Source organism: Planococcus citri, chromosome 3 (assembly GCF_950023065.1).
Source record: "Planococcus citri chromosome 3, ihPlaCitr1.1, whole genome shotgun sequence".
Taxonomy (NCBI): Eukaryota; Metazoa; Arthropoda; class Insecta; order Hemiptera; family Pseudococcidae; genus Planococcus; species Planococcus citri.
Window position 1 is genome coordinate 80,288,138 of NC_088679.1, and position 26,182 is coordinate 80,314,319.

General features: G+C 38.7%; 4 protein-coding genes across 5 annotated transcripts; 3 read left to right on the plus strand and 1 right to left on the minus strand.

The window, feature by feature from the left end:
- The first annotated feature begins 5,995 nt into the window (after positions 1-5,995).
- Positions 5,996-7,362, plus strand: Gbs-76A (Glycogen binding subunit 76A). The gene has a single exon (XM_065355803.1). The coding sequence runs from the start codon at positions 6,169-6,171 to the stop codon at positions 7,276-7,278; it is 1,110 nt and encodes a 369-aa protein (XP_065211875.1). The 5' UTR covers positions 5,996-6,168; the 3' UTR covers positions 7,279-7,362.
- Positions 7,363-11,568: 4,206 nt separating this feature from the next.
- On the plus strand, positions 11,569-13,574 carry LOC135839666 (poly [ADP-ribose] polymerase tankyrase-1-like). Its single transcript, XM_065355793.1, has one exon. The coding sequence runs from the start codon at positions 11,569-11,571 to the stop codon at positions 13,381-13,383; it is 1,815 nt and encodes a 604-aa protein (XP_065211865.1). The 3' UTR covers positions 13,384-13,574.
- Positions 11,605-22,308, minus strand: LOC135839664 (G patch domain-containing protein 1 homolog). Its single transcript, XM_065355790.1, has 9 exons — positions 21,956-22,308; positions 21,652-21,872; positions 21,380-21,558; positions 20,782-21,220; positions 20,483-20,702; positions 17,307-17,666; positions 16,895-17,213; positions 16,589-16,802; positions 11,605-16,492 (listed from the first exon to the last, which is right to left on the minus strand). The coding sequence occupies exons 1-9, from the start codon at positions 22,014-22,016 to the stop codon at positions 15,824-15,826; spliced, it is 2,682 nt and encodes an 893-aa protein (XP_065211862.1). The 5' UTR covers positions 22,017-22,308; the 3' UTR covers positions 11,605-15,823.
- Positions 22,309-22,440: 132 nt separating this feature from the next.
- Sps1 (inactive selenide, water dikinase) lies at positions 22,441-25,416 on the plus strand. 2 transcript variants are annotated; one of them, XM_065355799.1, is made up of 8 exons: positions 22,441-22,726; positions 22,800-23,152; positions 23,312-23,416; positions 23,500-23,648; positions 23,756-23,868; positions 23,949-24,139; positions 24,246-24,458; positions 24,700-25,416. In XM_065355799.1, exons 1-8 carry the CDS (start codon positions 22,587-22,589, stop codon positions 24,882-24,884), a joined length of 1,449 nt encoding a protein of 482 aa, XP_065211871.1. In that variant the 5' UTR covers positions 22,441-22,586; the 3' UTR covers positions 24,885-25,416. The 2 variants fall into 2 exon arrangements, with proteins under 2 accessions (XP_065211871.1, XP_065211872.1); XM_065355800.1 differs by having other exon boundaries at positions 22,860-23,152.
- The last annotated feature ends 766 nt before the right edge of the window (positions 25,417-26,182 follow it).

Below are 26,182 nucleotides of genomic sequence, written 5' to 3' on the forward strand. Positions count from 1 at the left end.
AATTTCCTATAAGCGGGACCAGTTCAGTTGAAATATATTTTTCGATTTTTATTGGTGAATTTTTAAAAATCAAATTTTGGCCAAAAATGAGAAAAAAAATCAAAATTTTACCAAATTGAGCTATAAAGCTGAAATTTGATACACACCCTATTTTCGACCTGCCAAATTTATTGGAAACGACTTCAACCCGTATTGAGCAGTTCTGGAGCCTCCAACGCATTTTTGAAATTTGAAAATTTCCACAAAATTTCATCAAAAGCATGGTTTTGGAAAGCTAAAATTTATTCTGTAAACTAATAATTTCAATAAGATATAGACAGTCGACTGCAAGTAGATTTCAAGTCGTTTTGGAGCCTTCAGCGAGTTTTTGAAAATTACTGGAGCCTCCAGTAAATTTTTGAATCTTGCAATTTCTACAAAATTTCATCAAATGGAGTTGGAAAGCCGAAAGTTGATCCGGATAGATTTTGTGGAATATTTTGAAAAACACAAGTTTCTAAAAATCTGCTGGAGACTCCAAAACGGATTGAAACTGGCTGCGATCCACCTCAGAATAAAGTCCAAAATGGGCTGTTTGGTAAAATTTTATGGAAATTTCGACCATTGAAAAATCTCTCGGAGGCTCCGGTAATTTCCAAAAAGTCGCTGGAGGCTCCAACCACCTCAGTGGGCGGGTGGGGGGGGGCTTCCATTATTTTCACATTGTCTCGATAAGGTACTCAACTTCAGCAGCGCATTCCTCCAAAACTATGATACTTTGATCAAAGCTGATTTTACAGTTCGAAAGTGTATTGAATTTCAAACTTTTTAAGCATTTTGAAATTTTCAAAATTTGAAAGTTGAACTTTCAGATTGGAAGTTCAAATTTCAAAATGGCCCTGTAAGTGGGATCTACCATTCAAAATTCTGAAAAAACTGCCATAGATGTACCTTTTGATATTTTTTCGAAATATTCAAGTTTCGAGATGGGATCTCTGAATGGAGGGGGAGCACCCCCACCCCCCATTTTGGGCGAAGCTTTCTAAAGAGAATCTGGGGCATGTGACATATCGAATTCTATGTTTTTGGTGACGCTGAACACGAATATGACGTCAGATTTTTGATAGGACCCCATTCATGGCCCCAGCACCTCCCCAAAGGGAGTAAAAGTTCAAAAAAGTGTTTTTGTTCGTGCGACACATGGAATAGTATGTTTTTGGTGACGCTGAACACGAATTTGACGTCAGATTTTTGATTTGACTCCGTCCACGGCCCCAACAATTTTTTTGGACTTTTACCTATTGGGGGAGGTTCTGGGGGCCATGGGTGAGATCGATTTAAAAAACTATGGCAATATTCGTGTTCAGCGATATCGAAAACATATCATTTCATGTGTCACACGAATGTAACCATGTTTTTTGGGGTTTACCTCTTTTGGGGAGGCGCTGGGGGCCATGGATGAGGTCCTATCAAAAATCTGACGTCATATTCGTGTTCAGCGTCACCGAAAACATAGAATTCGATATGTCACATGCCCCAGATTTTCTTTCGAAAGTTTCGCCCAAAATTGGGGGTGGAGGTGCTCCCCTTCCATTGAGAAATCCCATCTCGAAACTTGAATATTTCAAAAAAGCATCAAAAGGTACATCTATGGAATTTTTTCAAAATTTTAAATGATAGCTCCCACTTACAGCGCCATTTTGAAATTTGTTTGAAAATTTCAAAATGCTTAAAAAGTTTGAAATTCAATACCCTTTCGAACTGTGAAATCAGCTATGATCAAATTATCATAGTTTTAGAGGAATGCGCTGCTGAATTTCGGTACCTCATCGAAACAATGTGAAAATAATGGAATCCCCGGCCCCCCTCAACCACCTCCTAAGGGGACTGGGACCAAACTGATTGCTGGTGGTTTCTTACTTACTGGGTGGGTAGATATTGTAAAAAAAAATTGAGCGAAATTGAAAGACATGCCTTTCAAAATCGCATTTTTTTAGTCGAATTGACATGGGGAATGACCCACTAGAAATTTTGCTAAAATCACTGGACTAGTTTTGAATTAGTGGATTAAATTGAATTTAATTTCCAACTTGTGCCAGTCCGCTGTGTACCTACCTAAATGAGGCTTGGAGCTTGCTAAATAGTCCGGCATATGACAATAGGAGTAATTGGACCCCCCTTCCCCGCTGATCCACCGGGACAACTTTTTTCTTAAAGGGGACATCTTAAGGAACATTTTAAAGCAAACTTGACCAAAAAAAAGTTGGCCTTACTTACAAAATGGCGGCTATTTTGATTGACAGGTCAGCCGAAATTGCAGATTTTGCGTTGCAACATAGGACTTGCACGAAATTTTTCGAACCTTACAAAGATAGATCGAAAAATCATGCAAAAATTTATTACTTGTCAAAATTTCAAATGCTAAAGTGCGTCTTTCGATTTTTTGTGAATTTTTGAAAATCCAATTTAGGCCAAAAATGAGGGGAAAAATCAAAATTTTACCAAATTGACCAAGAAAGCTGAAATTTGGGATTTACCCTATTTTCGACATGCCAAATCGATTGGAAATGGTTTCAACCCGTTTTGAGCTGTTCTGGAGCCTCCAGCAGATTTTTGAAACTCAAAATTCCATCAAATTGGGGTTGTAAAGCTGAAATTCATTCTGCAAACTAATTTCAATACGCTACGAAGTGGACTGCTGGTGGATTTCAAGTCGATTGGGAGCCTCCAGCGACTTTTGGAAAATTCCTGAAGCCTCCAGCTGATTTTTGAAATTTTAAATTTTCACAAAATTTCATCAAAATGGAGATGGAAAGCTGAAATTTACCCCACACTCCAATTTTAACACCCTCTGAAGACGACTTCAAATGGGTTCAAGTCATTTTAGAGCCTCCAGCGACTTTTTTGAAAATTACTGGAGCCTCCAGTAGATTTTTGAAACTTTAAATTTCCCCAAAATTTAATAAAACTGAGATGGAGAGTCGAAATTCGTTCTGCAAACTAATTTCACTACGCTACGAAGTGGACTGCTGGTGGATATCAAGTCGTTTTGGATCGAGCCTCCAGCAGATTTTTGAAACTCGAAATTCCCACAAAATTCCATGAAATTGGAGTTGTAAAGCTGAAATTTATTCTAAAAACTAAATTCAATACGCTAAGAAGTACTGCAGGTGAATTTCAAGTCGTTTTGGAGCCTTCAGCGACTTTTTGAAAGGTTGTATTGCGTTTTTTTGGAAAATTGAAATTTCCTAAAAGTAGCTGGAAGCTTCAAAACCATTTGAAACCACCGTGTAGTCTGCGAAGTAAATTTCAGCTTGCCAACTCCATTTGATAAATTAATTTTGCGGGAATTTCAAGTTTCAGAAATGTACTGGAGGCTCCAGTAATTTTCAAAAAAGTCGCTGGAGGCTCTAAAATGACTTGAACTCACCTGAAGTCGTCTTTAGAGGGTGTTAAAATTGGAGTGTAGAGTAAATTTCAGCTTTCCATCTCCATTATTGATGAAATTTTGTGAAAATTTAAAGTTTCAAAAATCAGCTGCAGGCTTCAGGAATTTTTAAAAAGTCGCTGGAGGCTCCAAAACGACTTGAAAATTAAAATTTACCTTCAGTACTTCGTAGCGTATTGAATTTAGTGGGAATTTCGAGTTTAAAAATGTTCTGGAGGTTCCAGTACTGCTCAAAACGGGTTGAAACCGTTTCCAATCGATTTGGCATGTCGAAAATAGGGTATATCCCAAATTTCAGCTTTCTTGGTCACTTTGGTAAAATCTTGATTTTTTCCCTCATTTTTGGCATACTTAACTTGGATTTTTAAAAATTCACCAAAAATCGAAAGACGCACTTTAGCACTTAGAGCGGGAAAACAACGTAAAAAAGCAGGAAAAAATTGGCACATAAATTTTTTTTTCGGGAATGTGTTCGGATGGACCCTCTGAACCACCAAAAAAAAAGCTGACTCTCCTACCCCCGGAGGAAATTTTTTTAGGGGGCTGAAACCGGTTCTGATTCACGTTTTTTGCGTTTTACTCCGTAAATATTAGGTTTTTGAGAGAAACTACCATGACAAAAAATGTTCCCCTTCAAATTCTCGACAATTTGATACTACGCTCGATACCTATTCCTCAAGGGGGGTGTCCAAAAAAAGGGGTGGAAAGAGTAGGTGTTTCAAAAAAGGTCAGTCCAATAAATTGATCAAAATTACCACTTAAAATCATTCGTTTTCGCTCAAATTTTTTTTACAAAGTCTACTCACCCAACTACTAATCAAACTACCATTGGTTTGTCTTCAACCCTCCTCGGGGGTTCGTGAGGGTTGCTTGATTTTTCAAGTAACACATATACTGAATCATATATTTGAAAAACAAATCTGGACGTGCGATATATATCGAATAGTATGTTTTCGAGGTCGCTGAATACGAATATGAACTTATGTTTTGAATACAACCCCTGAAAGCCCCTCTGTGCCCCAAAATGGGGGTCAAAATTTTGAAAAATTGTGAAAAGTCGAGTGATATAATTATCGAATGGTACGTTTTCGAGGTCGCCGAGTGAGAATATGAACTTATTTTTTGGGTCCCACCCCCCAATGTCTCTCTGTGCCCCAAAATGAGGGTGAACATTTTGAAAAATCGTGAAAAGTCGAGTGATATATGAACTTGAATGTTTTCGAAGTCACTGAGCACGAATATGGCCATATTTTTTGGGATCAACCCCTCACAGCTCCCAACTACCCCAAAAAAGGCCAAAATTTTGAAAAAATGTAAAAAGTCGAGTGACATATTGAATGGTATGTTTTCGAAATCGCTGAGTACGAATATGAACTTATTTTTTGCCTACAACCCCTCAAAGCCCCTCTGTTCTCCAAAATGAGCGTCTGAAGATGGTAATAATCATTCATTGAAACTTTGATGTGGAGAGAACTGAGAAGGAGAGAGAGATTCCAACCAGCAGGAAAATTTTTGTACAAAACTAAGTACATAAACCAAAACTAAAGAACATGCAAAAATACCCAACAGCAAAAATTTCAATTCTAGGCATTTCAAGTCCATTTTTTGATTTTTGGTAAACTTTTTAAATTGTTGCAAAACAATTGTTTAAAAAATTTAAAATTTCTCGTAACCAAGCAGACGTTTTAGAGTTATTTGAGCACTTCTGGAGTCTCTTGCAGATTTCTAGAAGTGAAAATTTCCACAAAATGCTTCCAAAAATTTACAAAAATCAGCTGGAGGCTCCAGAACGACTCGAAACGGCTTGAAAGTGTTTTCAGTCGATTTAGGGAATCGAAAATGGAATACATACCAAAACAGCTTTCGGAGAGTCGGCTTTTTTTTGGTGGTTCAGAGGGTCCATCCGAACACATTCCCGAAAAAAAAATTTATGTGCCAATTTTTTCCTGCTTTTTTACGTTATTTTCCCGCTCTAAGTGCTAAAGTGCGTCTTTCGATTTTTGGTGAATTTTTAAAAATCCAAGTTATGCCAAAAATGAGGGAAAAAATCAAGATTTTACCAAAGTGACCAAGAAAGCTGAAATTTGGGCTATTTGCCTGCTCTAACTTGAAATTTTGACAGGTGATGAATTTTTGCATGATCTTTCGATCTACCTTTGCAAAGTTTGAAAAATTCCGTGCAAGTCCTATGTTGAAACGCAAAATCTGCTATTTCGGCTGACCTGTCAATCAAAATGGCCGCCATTTTGTAACTAAAGCCAACTTTTTTTTGGGCAAGTTTGCTTTAAACGTTTCTTAGGATGTCCCCTTTAAGAAAAAAGTTGTCCTGGAGGATCGGCGGGGAGGGGGGTGCAATTACTCCTATTGTCATTTGCCGGACTAAAAGCGTTAAACGTCTAACGTTTTCTATTGTTTTGATTTATTTTTGTTACAGAAAAATGATGGGTGAAAAATTAGCAAATTAAGACAGAAAGCAGACAATGAGCGCGGCGCCGGAGGAAGCACTGGCATCAATTTTGCAATTTTTCAATGATTTTACCGATTACCGTTTACTACGAATATTATAGAATCAGGGACCAATTTTCGCATTTGAGTCGATTCGCTGTTTGGATTTCGGAATAGACTACGGAGAAGAAAGAAGAGTTCGCAGTTTGCGCCGCTTATTCGTCAAATTATGACGTGTGACACTCGCAACGGCGATACTTTTGATTCGGCACAAGGAGGCGAAAGGCGAGACAACGATGCCCGATAATTGGACGCATTCGGTCAGCGTTTTCGATTTGAGCGTTCAAATAAGCTCTTACACCTCCGTACAAGCCTGGTGGACGCAAATGGATCACAACGTGGACGAAGAAGCGACCAACGGTGGCGATCATATGTATCGCTATCATCGTGAATTCACGATGAAGCAGCCAGAAATGAGCGGAGATTCGCCTTCGTCTTCGCCCGCTTTACACGTATCGTCGCCAGTGCCCGATACGAAGTCGACGACCGTGTTTTTTAGCAGCGCAGCAGGCAAAGATGACGAAGGCGAAAAAGTAATTCGCAGGTCGTCTTCTTTGAGAGTGCACAAAGAATGCACGTCGACGACACCGGCGCAAAAAAAGATTGTCAGATTCGCCGATGTTCTAGGTTTAGATTTGGCGAGCGTTCGCACGTTTCTGGATGAATTGCCGAATGTGCCAAATTCCGCGTACGGTTACCACGAAGAAGACGCGGACAAGAGTCCGTCGAGGCCACCAGCATCACTGCTGCGAAAAAGCGACTCTGAGTCGTCGCTGCCGTTGCCATTACCATTACCATCCGAGTCGTACGTTTGCGAAACCAAATCACTCTTACCTCTGTTCAAATCGCCGATCGAGTGGCACGATTTGGTCAATCGGATTCGCGACAATCGCATTTGTCTGCAGTCGGTTTCGGTCCACGATACGCCCGTGTGCCATTTAAAAGGTCGAATAAAAGTACAAAACTTGGATTATCGCAAAAACGTTTACGTACGTTACACGTTGGATGGATGGAAAACGTACGACGAAGTGCAAGCCTCTTATTTACCGCCGTCCGAGTCCAACGACAACGATAACAACGTCCATCTAGGCCTTCATCAACTGCTGTTGGACGAATTCACTTTCGTCATTTACATTTACAACGTTGTCGCTGTTGGCCAAAAAGTCGAATTCGCCATCAGGTACCTTTGCCGCGATTCCGAACATTGGGATAACAACTACGGCCATAATTACACGTTTCAGTGCTGTCTCGATACTCCTGCGTTACCGTCCTACTTTCATTGTAACGCTAACGCCAATATTTCACCATCTGCATCTTGTACAGATAATTTTCATTCATTTTACTGATGGCTGCAGATGGCTGACGATGACGGTAGTGACGGTGTGATGAGTGATGTGAAATTGAAAAATGAAATACATAAGTAGGTGCGATTCGTTTCTGTTCTGTTGTAGCGTCCAGCCAAGCCATCATGGCAATCAACGATATACCTATCATCATATCATTTTCATATTTTGCAACAAGCAATTCTGTTACCATTCAAAAATGTCTGAAATAAGTTAGCTTTTGATGTTTTCTTTTCTATCAGCTATCGTGGTAGGTTTGTGCATTGGTCGGACCAATGACTTTCTTGGCAGTACACGCATTTTTTCGACTGTTCATTTGATAATACGTGAAGCTTTGGTCGAGCTTTTCGAAGAATGGTTCTTCTTTCTAACTTCGTGAAAAGATTGATTAGAATTATTACTAAATTTTTCTCGTTTTTTAATGAATTTATTAATTCAGACAGTGAATCTTCTTCGCCCAATTCGAGTTGAGTAGGTAATTACATGTTAATTTTGCTAATTGAAACCTTCAAGAGCTCTCAATTTCCCTTCGATTTCGTCATTCAGGTAATTTCATCATGAAAAAGTCGAATATTTTTATCACCAAATTTTTTGTCAACAAGGCTGTAAGCTACGAGTATCGGATAATTTTTAGCTGATTAAGATTTTATTGTGGTTCGAGATCGGATTGATGGATATTGTATCTACAGTATGACACAAAAGTAGTGCTCAGTGGCTTTCATTTCTAAATGGAAAGAGCTAGTGAAATGAATAAATGAAGAGGCGTTGAGTAGGGAAAAATAAGGGCTTTCAAAAACGACCTTGAAAATTTCTGGCCCATGCACAGGGTGTTCACAAATTTATAAATCGGTTTGGTCAAAAAAATACAAATTGGTTTTTATTGGCGCAATTTGTATTCTACACTCTAAGGCGACAAAAATGTGATGTGGATTTTTTGAAACCGGTTCATTAATTTGCAACCAGTTGACAAAAAATACTCAAAAATTGTAGATAGAGAAAAAAGCATGAAACTACAGTTGTAGAGCGTGAAAAATTACACAATTCAGTCGAATCACATTTTTAAACCGGTTCATTGGTTCGTATTTAGCAACCAGTTTTTGAAAATCACCTATATAAACTTTGGAGATGAAAGAAGCTTGAAACAAAAATTGTAGGGCGTGAAAACTTGAACCATTTTAACAGATCAGATTTTGAAACCGGTTCAATAATTTGCAACCAGTTGACAAAAAATACTCAAAAATTGTAGATAGAGAAAAAAGCTTGAAACAAAAGTTGTAGAGCGTAAAAAATTACACAATTCTGTCTAATCACATTTTGAAACCGGTTCATTGGTTCGCATTTAGCAACCAGTTTTTGACAATCACCTAAAAATTGGAGATAGAGAAAGAAGCTTGAAACAAAAATTGTAGGGCGTGAAAAATTGAACCATTTTCGCAGATCAGATTTTGAAACCGGTTCATTAATTTGCAACCAGTTGACAAAAAATACTCAAAAATTGTAGGTAGAGAAAAAAGCCTGAAACAAAAGTTGTAGAGCGTGAAAAATTACACAATTCTGCCTAATCACATTTTGAAACCGGTTCATTGGTTCGCATTTAGCAACCAGTTTTTGACAATCACCTAAAAATTCGAGATAGAGAAAGAAGCTTGAAACAAAAATTGTAGGGCGTGAAAAATTACACAATTTTGTTCAATCACATTTTGAAAATGGTTCATTGGTCGGCATTTAGCAACCATTTTTTGACAATCACCAATTTTTGAGTATTTTTTGTTAACTGGTTGCAAATTAATGAACCGAGGGTTTCAAATTCTGACCAGCAAAAACAAATATGGTTCAATTTTTCACACTCTACAACTTTTGTATCAAACTTTGTTCTTTACCTAGGTATCGGCCATCTTCAATTTTTAAACTGGTTGCTAAATGTCAACCAATGAACCGGTTTCAAAATGTGATTGAACAGAATGGTGCAATTTTTCATGCCCCACAACTTTTGTATTCCAACTTCCAAGTTTTTTTCTCTATCTCTAATTTTTAGGTGATTGTCAAACTGGTTGCTAAATACGAACCAATGAACCGGTTTCAAAATCTGATCATAGCGAAATTAAATGGTTCAATTTTTCACGCCCTGCAATTTTTGTTTCAAGCTTCTTTCTCTATCTCCAATTTCTTGTAGATAGAGAAAAAAGCTTGAAACAAAAGTTGTAGGGCGTGAAAAATTACACAATTTTGTTCAATCACATTTTGAAACCGGTTCATTGGTTCGTATTTAGCAACCAGTTTGACATTCACCTAAAAATTAGAGATAGAGAAAAAAACTTGGAACAAATGTTGTTGAGCGTGAAAAATTGAACCGTTTTCGCTCATCATATTTTGAAACCGGTTCATTAATTTGCAACCAGTTTCCAAAAATTACCTAAAAATTGAAGATAGAGAAAAAAGCTAGAAACAAAAGTTGTAGGGCGTGAAAAATAATACAATTTTGTTTAATACATTTTGAATTTGGTTGATTGGTTCGCATTCAGCAACCAGTTTTTGATAATCAACTAGGTAGGTATAAAATTGAATATATGGAAAAAATCTGAAACAAAAGACAAAGTTGTAGAGTGTAAAAAATTGAACCATTTTCGCGGATCGAATTTTGAAACTGGTTCATTAATTTGCAACCAGTTATCAAAAATTACCTAAAAATTGGAGATTGAGAGCTTGGAACAAAAGTTGTGGGGCGGAAAAAATTACACAATTCTGTTCAATCACATTTTGAAACCAGGTCATTGGTTTGTATTTAGCAACCAGTTTTCGACAATCACCTAAAAATCAAAGATAGAGAAAAATTGAAAAAAACTTGAAACAAAAGTTGAAGAGCGTGAAAAAATTGAACCATTTTCGTTTATCAGATTTTGAAAATGACTACCTAATTAATTTGCAACCAGGTACCTAACTTTCGATGGCTTGCTGCGAATTAATGAACTGGTTTCAAAATCTGATTAGTGAAAATAGTTCAATTTTTCACACTTCACAATCATGTTTCAAGCTTTTTTCTATATCTACGATGTTTGGGTATTTTTTGTTAACTGGTTGCAAATTAATGAACTGGTTTCAAAAAATTCATATCACATTTTTGTCGTCTTGGAGTGTAGAATACGAGTACATTGCGCCAATAAAAACCAATTTGAATTTATTGACCAAACCAGTTTTTCAACTTGTGGACACCCTGTGCATGGGTCGGAAATTTTCAAGGTCGTCTTTTGAAAGCCCTAATTTTTCTCTACTCAATGCTGCTTCATTCATCTCGCTAGCTCTTTCCACTTGGAAATAAAAGCCACCGAGCACTACTTTTGTGTCATACTGTAGGTACAGGGTACCCAGAAATATCGAGTACCCCTAAAAAAGTTTTCTACTGAATACTTTGGTTGGTCACAGTGAATGATAATAATGATAGCACATGATTGGTTGTTGGACTGGAGAGATAACATTCCACCAATCGTATGCATCTATTTCACGTTGCCAACCTATATTTTTAATGAACAACTTTTTTAGGGGTACTCAATATTTCTGGGCACCCTGTACATATACCTACTTATCTAACTTATCATGATTCATGATTGAAAGTTGACCAAAAATTCGAAATTTCTTTTATAGTGCGATTATGAATGATCCAGAAGTACATAGAAGATGATGATTCAGATTCAGAATTTTGTCGCAAAATTAGTTCAAATTTTGAAATGGAATCGATTTGTTTTTGAAGAGTAGGTAGACAATCTTTCTTCAAATTTTTCAAGACACGATTCGAGGTCACTTGCATTGAATTCGTCGTTTTCGTTTAATAGAATCAGAATCAAATCAGGCAATTTTTGTGGACAATTAGACAATCTTGTGATCTTCATTCATCGTTAATAATTCGTTTTGAGTTCATTCAACTCGCGATACTCGTGATCGGTTTTGTTTTCAATCAGCCTGCTGCCTGATTGGCCGATTCGTTATCACAAAACGCGATTATTCCACCGCACCCCACCTTCCAGCCTCTTCTGTTATCAGTGTTATCACTGCAGTGTTTCATATGGTAGTTTAGGTTACAGAATTACAGCTTAGTTAGTGTTCATCTCTTCGACTTTCGAGCTTTGAAATCGGAAATTCCTTAAGTTGTCCGAATTCCACTAGCATTAGCATCAAATCGAAAACAATTACCTACTCCTACTACGAAGATTTCTCGTCAAAAAATATCGAGCTCGTAAGGCTGATAACTTGTCCTGCAGGTAACTGTGCAGTGTACGATGTACTGGCGATAATCTAAAAATGAACGCTGAAAAAGTAGAATTTTTCGATTACGCAGACGACAAATCATTGGGCAGTATTTCGCGATCGGTTCGTGACAACGATAAAGTGAAACTGCGTAATATATTACTCGCTAAAAAGAGAAAGAAAAAAAGCGTACGTTTATCGGTAGACAATCGCGGTTGGACAGCGCTGCACATAGCCGCATCGCGGACCGATCGTCTCGAATGCTTGAAATTATTGCTGCGTTACAGCAAGTACTCGTACGCAGACCTCGACTTGAACAGCAAATCGTACGATGGCAAAACGGCGCTATTTGTGGCCTGCGAAGAGGGCTGCCAACAGAACGTCGAGTTAATGCTGAGAGCAGGCAGCGACGCGAACGCAACAACATTGGATGGCACTTCGCCTTTGCATGTAGCCGCAGCCCACGGTTTCACCAGCATAGTACGCCATTTACTGCGATACGCAGCTTCGGTCGATCATCAAGATTGGCAAGGCTACACCGGTTTGCATTTGGCAGCGCTGTACGATCGGCCGCTCGTATTCGAGGTATTGTTGGAAAGTGGCGCTTCGAGTCGCCTCTCTGATTCGGAAGGTAATTTAACCTTGCATTTGGCCTGCCAACGCGGTCATTCGGCTATCGTACGATTACTGCTGCAAAAGAACGGCCACGACGTTAATCGACAAAACCACGATGGAATCACGCCGCTCATGCTAGCTGTACGAAATGGCGGTAACGAGGAATGCGTGTATTATCTTCTGGAACGCGACGCCGGCGATAGCGCTACGATGCAAAGTAAAGACGGATTCACGGCGTTAGAGTACGCCGCAGCCGGCGGAAATGTCACTAATTTGCGTACGCTTCTAGATCGTGTCAGAGATATCGACCTGCGCGAAATCTACGTCCGAAGAATCGAGTACGTTTTGAAAAATCACGGTATATTCTATCCGGTAGTTTGTTGCGCGCTCAATTCAGGCTCTGTGGAGTGTCTGAGCGTTTTACTGGAGAAGGCGAGCGCGATGATTTTAGAAGCGCCTTATGTCGAAAACAGCGACCATTGTATCGACGTATTTTGCCCTCTGGCGTATCTACTCAGCGTTCGTGACGATTTGGCCGACCAAACGTTTGACCAGTTCTTACGCCTCCTGTTACTAAGACGCAGCCGCATCGTCTACAGTAACAATGAGTCGTTGGTCGACCGACTAAACATCGAATGGCCGCCACAGTCTCCGGTCAATTTTACCAATCCTTTGGCCGTCGTTTTCAACTCGCAGTGGTCCGATCGCGATAAATCCACGTACTCGGCCGTTCTAGACGAATACGACGTGACTTTCGACTACTGCTTACAGCTCTATAATAACGATAACTCGTCAAACTTTGAAGATTTTACTCTTGTGACCGGTTACGAAACGTTTTACAAACCGATATTGGACGCTGTTCGCGATGCTCGAGTCGAAATCGTAGCTTCGTTGCTATCGCGTTCGCACATATTGGAACCGGATCAGTTATGCCAATACTTGGTTACCACCGTACTGCAGTCTTCGTCACAAGAGCAAGAATTTGAAAAATTTCGCTCCACGTATTACTACCTAGTCGATCTGAAACCTTCGTATTACAATTATCATAGATATTCTTCGTTGTCGCTTATCGATTCGTTGCTTTCGAGAGACGAAGAATTCACTCGATCTAATTTGCAACAGCTTTGTCGAAACGTTGTACGGTTTCAGCTTCGAGGCGACACTCTAAACGATAATCTACGTAACTTCCACGCCAAAGTAATGGCTTTACCTTTACCAACGCATCTTAAAGAGTACCTGTTGTTTAGAAATTAAGTCGATCCGAATAATAAGTGTAACGTGTGCGATAATTCAAAGCGATTCGTTGAAATCATCGCATTCTTTTTATACTCGTGAGTATGTGTTTTGTGATTTTTCGTTGATAGTGAGTAATAATGTAATGTTGTTAATTGTTATACCCGTACAAATACTTATGTTTTTACCAAATAAATTGCATACAATTTTTATTCGCTGTGAGATGTAATTTTATTTCTTCGAGCGAGCATACAAGTACAACAAAATAGTGTAAACAACAAACTTTCAACATTCAAGGGCCAATGGCGAATGGCGCGAGCTAGAAAACTAACCCTTTTTTTGTAGTCAAGCTCAATCATTTACTGTTGCAATCAGTATTAAATTCTAGTGATAAATCCAGTAAAATTCGAATGACTGTTTCAAGCAGTAAACTGTTCTTACTGTTTAAAGCAATAGAAATTCATTGTTTCAAGCAGTAAACTGATTGATTTACTGTTTTGAAACAGTGAAAATGACTTGCTTCAAACAGTAATCCTGATCAATTCCTTGTATAAAGCAGAGCAGTAAAAATTTACTGTTTCAAGCAGTAATACTGATTTATTGACTGTTCATAGCCGCGGTAGATTAGATTTCGTATCATTGTTTAAGGTGGTAATTTGCAAAAGTGTATTCAGTTTATTTGAAATTGAAACAGTGAAACTTTAATGCTTTACAGCCAAATTTCACTGCTTCAAGAAGGCAAAATATCGTGACTGCAAAAAAGCAGTAAAACAGTGCTGCTAAAATCAGTAATCTAAAACTAGGTATTCTTAAAAACAGTAGTTTTTCACTGATCATTTCCGTAATTTAATTGGTACTGATTTTGGCAGTACGTTTTACTGCTTCTTCCAGTAGTTCCAGTGGCGATTTTTTACCTTCTTGAAACAGTGAAATTTGAATGCATTTGATGGTAGTAATTTGTAAAATGGCGAACGTATTATTCTAAGGTTATTCTATGTACTTATATTGAAGTTTTCTACAGCTAATTCTTTCACAATTCAACAGATAATTCTTTCAACGATATTCGCTCGAAATTTGCATTGAATACGATACGAGTGTAATCAATATTCGAACTTCGAAGTTATTCACAAATATTCCCAACTGATATGTTCTACGAGTACGAATGTACCTACTTACTTATATATACACAGTATCAATTGGAATATTCATCAATAACTCACCAGTTAGAATATTGGTTTCACTGTCGTTGATTCGTGTTTTTAGTTTTTGCAAGTAAAAGATTGTTGAAAGTTGGTCTGTTTCACTTCTAAAAAATTATTCATTTTCTATTTATTATATTAATAGGTATAATAAGTTTTGAAAACACACAAGTGTGTTGCACAAGTGTAAAATCATAACTGAACACACTTTTGCAAATTACCACCTTAAACAATGATACAAAACCTAATCTACTGCTATAAACAGTCAATAAATCAGTATTACTGCTTGAAACAGTAACTTTCTACTGCTTTAAACAGTGAATTGATCAGGATTACTGTTTGAAGCAGTAATTTTCACTGCTTCAAAACAATAAATCAATCAGTTTACTGCTTGAAACAGTGAATTTCTACTGCTTTAAACAGTAAATAAAACAGTTTACTGCTTGAAACAGTCATTCGAATTTTACTGGATTCATCAGTAGAATTTAATACTGATTGCAACAGTTACATGATTGAGTTTGACTGTTGGAGGCAGTCAGATTAACTGTTTAACAGTAGTTTTACAAAATTTCAAATTTACCGAATAAAACAGTAATGAAATTGACTGCTTCAAATTTAGAGAGATAGTTTGTATTGTATGGTTATCGTTATCAAGGTGTGAGTCATATGTCGGAGTATGTAAATGTATTCGTACTTCTCTTTCGGCGCACGTTTCAATTGTGAACCTGTTGCATCATGTAAATAATCAAGTTGGATGGTATCAAACGTTTATTAGCAAAGCTACAATTCGAATCATGCAACATAAGGTACAAAATTGACAGGTGAAGCGCGCCGAACGAGAAGTGCGAATACATACTCCGACATATGACTCACATCTTGATAACGATAACCATACAATACAATACAATACAAACTATGAGTACAAAAAATGAAAAAAAGGCTCGTTTTCTAACTTTTAAAATAAAAATAATGTTACTCTGAACAAATACGCTTCGCATTCCTAATTTCAATCTCGCTTGTAATCTAACGAATGTTACACATAGAATAAATTATTACACTTTTATATCGTACTTTAATAAGTTAGTCGCATCATCTTCGAAAAGAGAGGCGTGTTTTCCCTCTTCGAGCATCATCGAAAGATAAATGAGACTTTTTCGTTCGCATTCGGATGAGCGACCGTTTATGAAATGACTAGACACTGCGAACTCGACGCCATCGACCGGTTTCGCTGATTCTGATTTCTACAAGTTCGTACGATGCTGTCACTTTTCTTTTCGATGTTTATGTTTCTTAGGTTTCTTGTGATGCTTTTTATGTTTCTTATCTTTACGACTATGCTTGTTGGACTTTTCAACCCACATCGACGAAGAGCTAGAATGTTGCGACTTTGGCGATTGAATTTTCCCAGCCAGGCTGACACTACTACTCGCAACAGCGCCGGTAAGAAGCGAGCTCGGTATTTTAGGGCCGTATAATGCGGCTGTATCGGCGTCGGATTTGATGGTCCTTTCCGAAGAGCGTGAATCATTCGTCGATTCGGTTCGTTCGTTTTTTCGAAAAGATGGTCTACATTTCAGCGATTCTAAATCTAAATTGGCGAATATACCGCGAGCCGGCGAATATCTAATTTCTTTCTTATCGGCGTATCGAGGTATAGGTGAACTAATTTCTGACGTTTCGGTGTGAATTTTTTTTTCGGGCGTTGATTTAGAATTGGACGTCGTTTGGCTGTCGCGTTTATTTAATCGATCACTAGCGTCATCGCCATTATCGCTGCCGTCGTCGTCGTCGTCGTCATCGTCATCATCATCGCTAGAACTTAGAAATATCGCCTTGAACAAATCTATTTTATCGGTAATACTCGTATTATCGATTAGAGTTTGGTTTTCTGGATCTTCATCAATCACGGCTATATTAGCTTCCTCCTTTACCTGAGAAATTAAGACAGAAACAAACGCGATAAATTATAACCAGCGGATGATAGCCGTAGGTAGTAGGTACGTTATATACTAAGGAACGTAACGTACTTGCGGTAATGACTGCTCCGCGATAACGTGGTTTTCGGGTTCGGGTTCAACAGTCACCGGTTGCGAGGTCGATGATGAGGTGGGCTTCGGTAAAGATGGCGTCTCAATGTCACCGACGCATGGTCTGTTTGTAGACATTTTCAAAAATTCGAACAGCGAACCTCCTTTTCGATTTTGCGGTATCAAAGAGGATGAAGATTCGCTACACGAGGCGCTGCTCGAGACAAACAGAAATAAAGAAAACAATACAAAAACTACCAACGAACGAACGAACGAATGAAAATACGTAGTGAAACAAACGCTTACTCGACGAAAGGTTCTGGAATATTAAATCGTTTACAAACAACTTTATCCGGTTTCCACAAAAGCTTATTTCTAGTCAAGGAGCCGAACATTCTGTTTTTAGCGGCGTTTCGCAATGCTTGCGATTCGGCATCGTAACTTTTCTCTACCGGTGCCGAAATATCGTGGACGTTTTCTTTTTGCGATCCGCGAGTAAACCTACAGTCGAGATCTTCCGCTAAAGGTCGAAACAGTCGAGCCGCTTGTTCGAATTCGCTTTTCTCTCTTTCTTTTTCCCATTCGGTCATGGTAGCGGGATACATGCCAGACATTTCTTCCCAAACTACGCAGAAACATGAAAATATCAAAGTAGATAGATACACGGGAGTATACGTACGAGTATTTACGCAACGTTACTTGTAAGAGCGACACTTACGTTCCTGTTTAGCTGAAGAATGCGCGACATTTTTCAGAGCTAAAAATTTTTCGTATCGATTCTGTTTTTCAGCATCGTATGAAAACGGTTTCATGAACCCAGAAGCAGAAGCAGGAGCAGGAGCCACGGTAGCTGTAGTAGACGTGATTTTATCGCTTTTATTCGGTGCAGGCCTCTCCTGGTCGGGAAGTGGAATGTCGCTGATTTCGATACGCGTATTTTGACACACTTTCTCGTCGTCATCCTGCAGTTGTAACACTTTCGAGCGTTCCGGAGCGCACGATATTTTGGTTTTGACAATATTACTCGTAGTGGTCGCGCAATCCCATCTGTTTTTTTTCACCCGCACCGGTTGAAAATCTAACAAATTTAAAACACGAATAGGTAATACTAAGTTATACAGTACTATAATTATATGTATTATCTGCGTAATATATAGTCCGGCATATGACAATAGGAGTAATTGCACCCCCCCCCCGCCGATCCTCCGGGACAACTTTTTTCTTAAAGAGAACATCCTAAGGAACATTTTAAAATAAACTTGCCCAAAACAAAGTTGGCCTTACTTACAAAATGGCGGCCATTTTGATTGACAGGTCAGCCGAAATCGCAGATTTTGCGTTCCATCATAGGACTTGCACGAAATTTTTCAAATTGTACAAAGGTAGATCGAAAGATCAAGCAAAAATTTATCACCTGTCAAAATTTCAAATGCAAATATGCGTTTTTCGATTTTTGATGAATTTTTGAAAATCAAATTTAGGCCAAAAATGAATGAAAAAATCAAAATTTCACCAAATTGACCAAGAAAGCTGAAATTTAGGATATACCCTATTTTCGACATGCCAAATCGATTGGAAACAGTTTCAACCCGTTTTGAGCTGTTCTGGAGCCTCCAGCAGATTTTTGAAACTCGAAATTCTCACAAAATTCCATCAAATTGGAGTTGTAAAGCTGAAATTTATTCTAAAAACTAAATTCAATTCGCTACGAAGTACTGCAAGTAAATTTCAAGTCGTTTTGGAGCCTCCAGCGACTTTTTGAAAATTCCTGAAGCCTCCAGCAAATTTTTGAAACATTAAATTCTCACAAAATTTCGTCAAATGGAGATGTAAAGCTGAAATATACTCTACACTCCAATTTTAACACCCTCTAAAGACGACTTCAGGTGGGTTCAAGTCATTTTAGAGCCTCCAGCGGGTTTTTTAAAAATTACTGGAGCCTCCAGTAGATTTCTGAAACTTGAAATTCCCGCAGCATTAATTTATCAAATGGAGTTGGCAAGCTGAAATTTACTTCGCAGACTACATGGTGGTTTCAAATTGTTATGAAGCTTCCAGCTACTTTTAGGAAATTTCAATTTTCCAAAAAAACGCCATACAACCTTTCAAAAAGTCACTGGAGGCTCCAAAACGACTTGAAATCCACCAGCATGTCAACTTCGTAGCGTATTGAAATTAGTTTGCAAAATGAATTTCGACTCTCCATCACAGTTTGATGAAATTTAGGGGAAATTTCAAATTTCAAAAATCTACTGGAGGCTCCAGTAATTTTCAAATAATCGCTGGAGGCTCCAAAACGAGTTGAAATCCACCAGCAGTTCACTTCGTAGTGTATTGAAATTAGTTTGCAGAATGAATTTTAGCTTTCCAACTGCTTTAGATGAAATTTTGTGAAAATTTAAAGTTTCAAAAATCTGCTGGAGGCTTCAGAAATTTTCAAAAAGTCGCTGGAGGCTCCAAAACGACTTGAAATTCACCTGCAGTACTTCTTAGCGTATTGAATTTAGTTTTTGGAATAAATTTCAGCTTTACAACTCCAATTTCATGGAATTTTGTGGGAATTTCGAGATTCAAAAATCTGATGGAGGCTCCAGTAGTTTTCAAAAAGTCGCTGGAGGCTCCAAAACGACTTGAAATCCACCAGCAGTCCACTTCGTAGCGTATTGAAATTAGTTTGCAGAATGAATTTCGACTCTCCATCTCAGTTTTATGAAATTTTGGGGAAATTTCAAGTTTCAAAAATCTACTGGAGGCTCCAGTAATTTTCAAAAAAGTCACTGGAGGCTCTAAAATGACTGGAACCCATTTGAAGTCGTCTTCAGAGGGTGTTAAAATTGGAGTGTAGAGTAAATTTCAGCTTTCCATCTCCAATTCAATGAAATTTTGTGAACATTCAAAGTTTCAAAATCTGCTGGATGCTTCAGGAATTTTCAAACAGTCGCTGGAGGCTCCAAAACGACTTGAAATTCACCAACAGTACTTTTTAGCGTATTGGAATTAGTTTTTATAATAAATTTCAGCTTTACAACTCCATTACTGATGAAATTTTGTGAGAATTTCGAGTTTCAAAAATCTTCTGGAGGCTCCAGAACAGTTCAAAACGTGTTGAAACCGTTTCCAATAGATTTGGCATGTCGAAAATAGGGTATATCCCAAATTTCAGCTTTCTTGATCAATTTTGATAATTCCCCTCATTTTTGGCCTAAATTGGTGTGTGGAGCATATTTCAGCTTTACATCTCCATTTGACGAAATTTTGTGAAAATTTAATGTTTCAAAAATCTGCTGGAGGCTTCAGAAATTTTCAAAAAGTCGCTGGAGGCTCCAAAACTACCCAAAATTTACCTGCAGTACTTCTTAGCGTATTGAATTTAGTTTTTATGGAATTTTGTGGGAATTTCGAGTTTCAAAACTCTGCTGGAGGCTCCAGAACTGCTCAAAACGAGTTGAAACAGTTTCCAATCGTCGAAAATAGGGTGTATCCTAAATTTCAGCTTTCTTGGTCAATTTGGTAAAATTTTAATTTTTTCCCTCATTTTTGGCCTAAATTTGATTTTCAAAAATTCACCAAAAATCGAAAAACGCAATTTAGCACTTGAAATTTTGACAGGTGATAAATTTTTGCTTGATCTTTCGATCTATCTTTGAACAGTTTGAAAAATTTCGTGCAAGTCCTATGTTGGAACGCAAAATCTGCAATTTCGGCTGACCTGTCAATCAAAATGGTCACCATTTTGTAAGTAAGGCCAACATTTTTTTGGGCAAGTTTTTTTTAAATGTTCTTCAAGATGTCCCCTTTAAGAAAAAAGTTGTCACGGAGGATCGGCGGAGGGGGGGGTGCAATTACTCCTATTGTCATATGCCGGACTAATGGGTTCACGACTACGACACATACTTGCCGGGATGACGGGTAAAACGAACGGTTTTCTAGTAATAGTGGCGTTCGTCGCGCTCAAGTGGAATCCTTCGATGCAGTTCGTATTCTTCGAGACGGCGGCTTTTTTCGACACGTTTTTCGGTTCACCGACGTAAGGCAATGAGAAATCATAATTCGACAAGTCTTCCGTACCGTAGATATCGTCGTCGTCGTCTTCGAACACGCTTACTCCGAAAGCCTACACGTTCGTACATGGCAATTTACGTAATTATTTATATGTTACCAGGGGTAAAAAATGAAGAAAAAGATATACTCGCCTGGCCTTTAATTGATTTTCCAGCCACCGTTAGAACCGAAAATTCGGCTCGCTTAGACGAAAGGACCGGCTTACGATCGATACCCTGGTAGCCGAGTCCGAAAGCATTTTGTTTCGGATTAACCACGTAAGCTTGATAATCGCTCGGCGCGAACGTGATGTTATCCAAATCGCAATCCAATTCCGTTTCCGATCCAGATTCCGATTCGCCGCCACCCTTGCTGGATTCGTGCAAGTCGTCGTCAGTTGTCGCAGCAGCCGTACTCGAAGAGCTGATGTCTGCAGGTAAGCGACAGCCGTACACTTTTTTAACGGTTTTGGGTTGTCGTTGTCGTAGTTTTCGTTTTCGCTGCGTTTTTTCGCGTTTACTAAGTCTAGGACCTACTCCTTGACCCGGTCGCCAGCCCATTTTCACGAGTAGTTTGACGCCGACCGTATCGCTGTAAATACAACACACAATCGGTTATAAGAGAATAACACGACAAGATGCGTACAGCACATATTATGTACATTCGTATTATGTAAGTACCAACAAAATGTGCTCAATTCGTCAACTAATCGCCAACGAACTGCGACTACATACACGCGTATGTACGTACCGAGAAGGAGCAAGCATTTCTTGTACGAATGAAGCATCGAGTACATGATGCAGATCTGACGCAGCAACTCTCCGACGTTTATCGGAATTAGACTGGCCTGCCGCGGCAGATGATGACTTCACATCGAAGGTTGGTTTCACTTGTAAAGACATCGGACATATGCCATACTCTCCGGTATCCTATCGATTTAAACATTCGTTGAGAAATTACTAAACACCCGAGTACACAGTCAAACATTACCATCCCTAAACATTTTTATACTATGATCATACTTCGTCGTCCATATAATCGAAAATCGTTTGATCTTTGGAACGAGTACGATTCGTCCTCGACGAAATGAAGCCAGTGGGCTTCCAACCTTCCATAGATCCGACCGAATTAAAGAATCCAGCGCTGAAGCCACCGGTGAATGCACCGTGAAATCTTCTACGACCGCGTTCATCTTTCGCGTACTGATCTTCCGCCGTAATAGGTTTCTTTCTCGGTATCGAGTCTGTAAAAATAAAGGGTATATCGTCGTAAACCATCATCAACATCGAGTATAAGAATTGACAGATAATTTATCAAATATTTCACCTTCGTCAATCGGATCCAAAGCATTGCCGTAGCTCACGAAATCATCATCGTCCGATGACATGTTGCTGAAAACAGTCGTTGAAAATATTGTTTCAAAGCTTCAACCTGACTCGAATGAAAATTAAAGTAGTACGGATCTTTCCTCCGACTAATTTCGAAATAACGATCATCTGTCAGCGATCAAATACGTTCCATTTGGGTTATTGTTAGCGCATAAATGATGGGCATAGCTGTTTGCGTTGGTAAAAATAAGAATCGGTACGTATATAAAAAATTAATTAATCGCAAAATCCTCCAAAAAAGAGAGGCGACAAAAAATTCAAAATTTCAATTTCAAAATTCGAATCCTTCTTTCTTATCACACAGTTATCATTAAAACACGACACTAGCGCCTGCAGCGATTTATGTGCAAGTTAGCCGTGGATACGCCCGTAACCGTCGACCGCCCGTAACCGAAACCGAAACGAAGACTAGAACGTGGAAACGAAGAACGAATGGCTGACGTTACGAACTAGACCCTGGAACCGGAACGAAACCCTTCAAGCTCACGGATTGGCCGGCCCGGTCGTCGACTCGTCGTTTGTCTAAAGCGCCATCTACTGTCGACAATGATAATATACACAATCACGTGATGGCGATTGAATTCAGGAATCACACGCCATGTTGTAAACGAAGAAAAATTTTTAGTTTGGTGTTTTTGTTTTTTGATCCGTTTTGGCGTTTTACGAGAAATCAACACTTTGATGCGGAGAGTCAACCGGCGATTATTTTGTTAGTTTTGTTTAGTTTCGTTTAATTATCTATAGTAATTTATTATATTTTATCGAATTAATGATTCTGTAAGGTTTTTTTCCACCTGGCAAACGTTATTATTATCGCAATTTTATTGTTTGGTTGTGCGAAGTCATATGATGGCGGAATATACGACAGTTGCCCAAGATACCATGAACGCTGTACAGCTTGAAATAGGTAACAATCAAAATGAACTGTACTTTCGGAAGCCTTTCGATCCGGTGGCGTACGAGTTGGATTCTACGTTTCGTTTAACCAAGTTCGCCGACTTGAAAGGCCGCGGATGTAAAGTACCGCAAGAAGTATTATCAAAATTGCTGTTGACTCTGCAACAATCGGAGGAAAATGGTCAACAAGAAGAAGAGCATTCTAATTTCATGCAGCTGCTTCCGCAGCCTCGATTGGGTTAGTATACGATAGTAATTACGTGTGTTCGCGATTAGCTAAACTTATCGTTTGCCGCTCGCCGGCAGTATTTGTTTGGGTTGGCGAGTTGGGACTCTTCGTTCGACGTCCTTCGATTTAGACGTAATGTTGGCTAAAGTTGTCATTTTTGCTTTGCAGGGATCGGCATGGACTCTTCAGTTACACCGCTTCGTCACAATGGCTTATCCTTAGTACAAACCACAGACTGTATATACCCGATTGTGGACGAACCGTATATGATGGGTATGACCGTAACGTGCATTTTCGTCATTATAGCGTTCGATAGGTGGAATATTTCTAATACGAGACCCGAAATGAATTTTCAGGAAAAATCGCTTGTTCGAATGTCTTGAGCGACTTGTATGCACTGGGCGTTACCGATTGTGATAATATGTTGATGATTCTCGGAGTTTCCATCAAAATGACCGAAAAAGAACGCGACGCTGTCGTACCTCTCATCATGAAAGGATTCAGAGTAAGATCACTGTTCACGTACACGTGCCTACTACTCGCAGTATGCGGAACCACTTTTCGGTAGACGCTAATTTGGCCTGTGCTTTCGTGTTTTTTTACGATTTTCAGGACTGCGCCGCTGAAGCCGGAACTTTTGTAACTGGTGGCCACACCGTAGTAAATCCATGGTGTACATTGGGAGGCGTCGCTACGAGCATTTGTCAAATAAACGAATACATAGAGTAAGTTGAATCGCCACCTGTTCACGTTTTGCAAGATGATGAGTCTCGAATTGGTCGTATAATTATGTTTCATTGCGCAGATGTAATAACGCTGTCGTTGGCGACGTTATCGTATTAACCAAACCTTTGGGCACGCAAGTCGCTGTCAACGCACATCAGTGGTTAGAACAGCCTGAAAGGTGGAATCGCATCAAATTGATCGTTTCGGAAGATGACGTTAATAAAGCTTATCACAGAGCAATGGATTCGATGGCGCGTTTAAATCGAATCGGTATGTTGATGGCCCTATTCGGAAGGACCGAGTAGATCTTTTACGATACGTTTGATTTGATTGTACCTGCGGGTGATATAATGCCGCATTTGTTGGAAATTTGCAGCGGCAAGATTGATGCACAAATACAACGCTCACGGCGCGACAGATGTTACCGGTTTTGGGCTACTGGGTCACGCGCAAGCGTTGGCGAAAAACCAGAAAAAAGAAGTGTCGTTTGTGATTCACAACTTGCCTATCATTGCCAAAATGGCATCCGTGGCTAAAGCTTGCGGAAACATGTTCCAGTTATTACAAGGAAGCTCGCCCGAAACTTCAGGTGAGTGCTTTTCAATTTCATTACTCGTCGAATATCGATATTCTGTGGGAGAATATGAAGCGACGGATTCGATAGATTGATTCGTATCTCTTCCGAGTTTTTTGTCTGTTGGCAACATCGTTCTAGAACTCGAGACGGTTGCGAATTCGCCTTCATCGCACTTGAAATGATCGAATATAGTGTAGTAGGTCTAGGTACCGACCTACGTCCCGGATGTAATTTTTTCTCTCTTTTTTCGTAGGAGGATTGCTTATCTGCCTGCCACGAGAGCAAGCGGCAGCTTATTGTAAAGATATTGAGAAACAAGAAGGCTATCAAGCGTGGATTATTGGTATCGTGGAAAAAGGAAATAGAACCGCTAGAATTATAGATAAGCCCAGAGTAATCGAAGTACCAACTAAAGAAAAAGAAGGAAGTTTATGGTAATATTGAAGCAAAAAACGTGTTCTCGTGTGTAATTTTTTTCTTTTCAAGATTATTTTAATTTTTATTACGATAATTATCATTACTTATTAATTAGTACTCTAATTTTTATAAATTATTTGCGTTTATGTTTACGATCTATACTTGTACATTGCTTCCAATTTGATAGCTTTTCCCCCATTTTTTTCTTTGTTTTTTCTTTACGCCTATTTTTTTCCCCTCAGTTTTATTTCGACCATTACTTTTATTTTCGAGAATGATCAGAAATGTGAAATGAACATGATTAGGTGCGTTACATCGTACGACGTATGTATATGTATTATTATAATTCTGTCGTTTTTGCAAAACCGATTCCGCGTGTTTGTTTCACGTCGATCGGCGGTGCAATTTTCGAATTTTTAACTTTATTATATGGTGTGTTTTGTATAATCAAAACGTCGTTATTCCGAGCAGTGTTGATGATGTTTCTGTACTGTGTGCAACAACGTATTTTTTACGCATTGATTTCATTTCATAATACATAAATGTATTTGTATTTTCATTTTCATTTTGATATGATGACGATGTTTGTCTCGGACCGGTTTCACTATGATTGTCGCATCTTCGGCATAAGCCAGGAAAGTTTTCAAAATTGAATAAACGAACGAGTCTCTCTTTTTTTAATTACATGTATTATAGGCTTACTGGAATAGAATATTGTATGAACTGAAGAGTGAAACCCTCTGGAAAATACTTCGTTTACCACAATAATAATAATTTCTAGGCGTTGTCATTCAAATAGGTGTCAGTTTCCCTCTCATTTCAGCGGGCTTTTTTTTTTGTTCGCATGTTCCCAACGCAAAAGTTCCCTCTGTACTGCATTGCTGTGCCTGAGGCTCAGAATCAAAAATATTAGATTAGCTTTGTGGCAATGGGGGGGGGGGGGGGCGTTGAAAAAACAACCATCTCTATCTCTATGGTCCAATATTTTGTGTTTTCAATTTCACAAGTAAAACGAGAACGACCAATGTCCAATATCAGTTTTGAAATTAAATTTACTCTTCAGTGCTTTTTATTTGTAATTGACTATTTTTAGTGTTTTTGTTTAAAAACGGTCTTTCAATAATTATTATTAGTCTGCATCCACATTCATAATTTCAAATATGTTCGGAGGCAACTGGCAAAGTGGCAAACTGTGGGCTCACTAGGCTCGCTCAACATCAAGGTCCAGTTTTTCAAAATTTTGGGTAGGGGTAGCCGGTAGGCTTATTTTTAATTTTTCAGATGTTGATACCACTGAAAATAAAAAACCTAAAATTTGA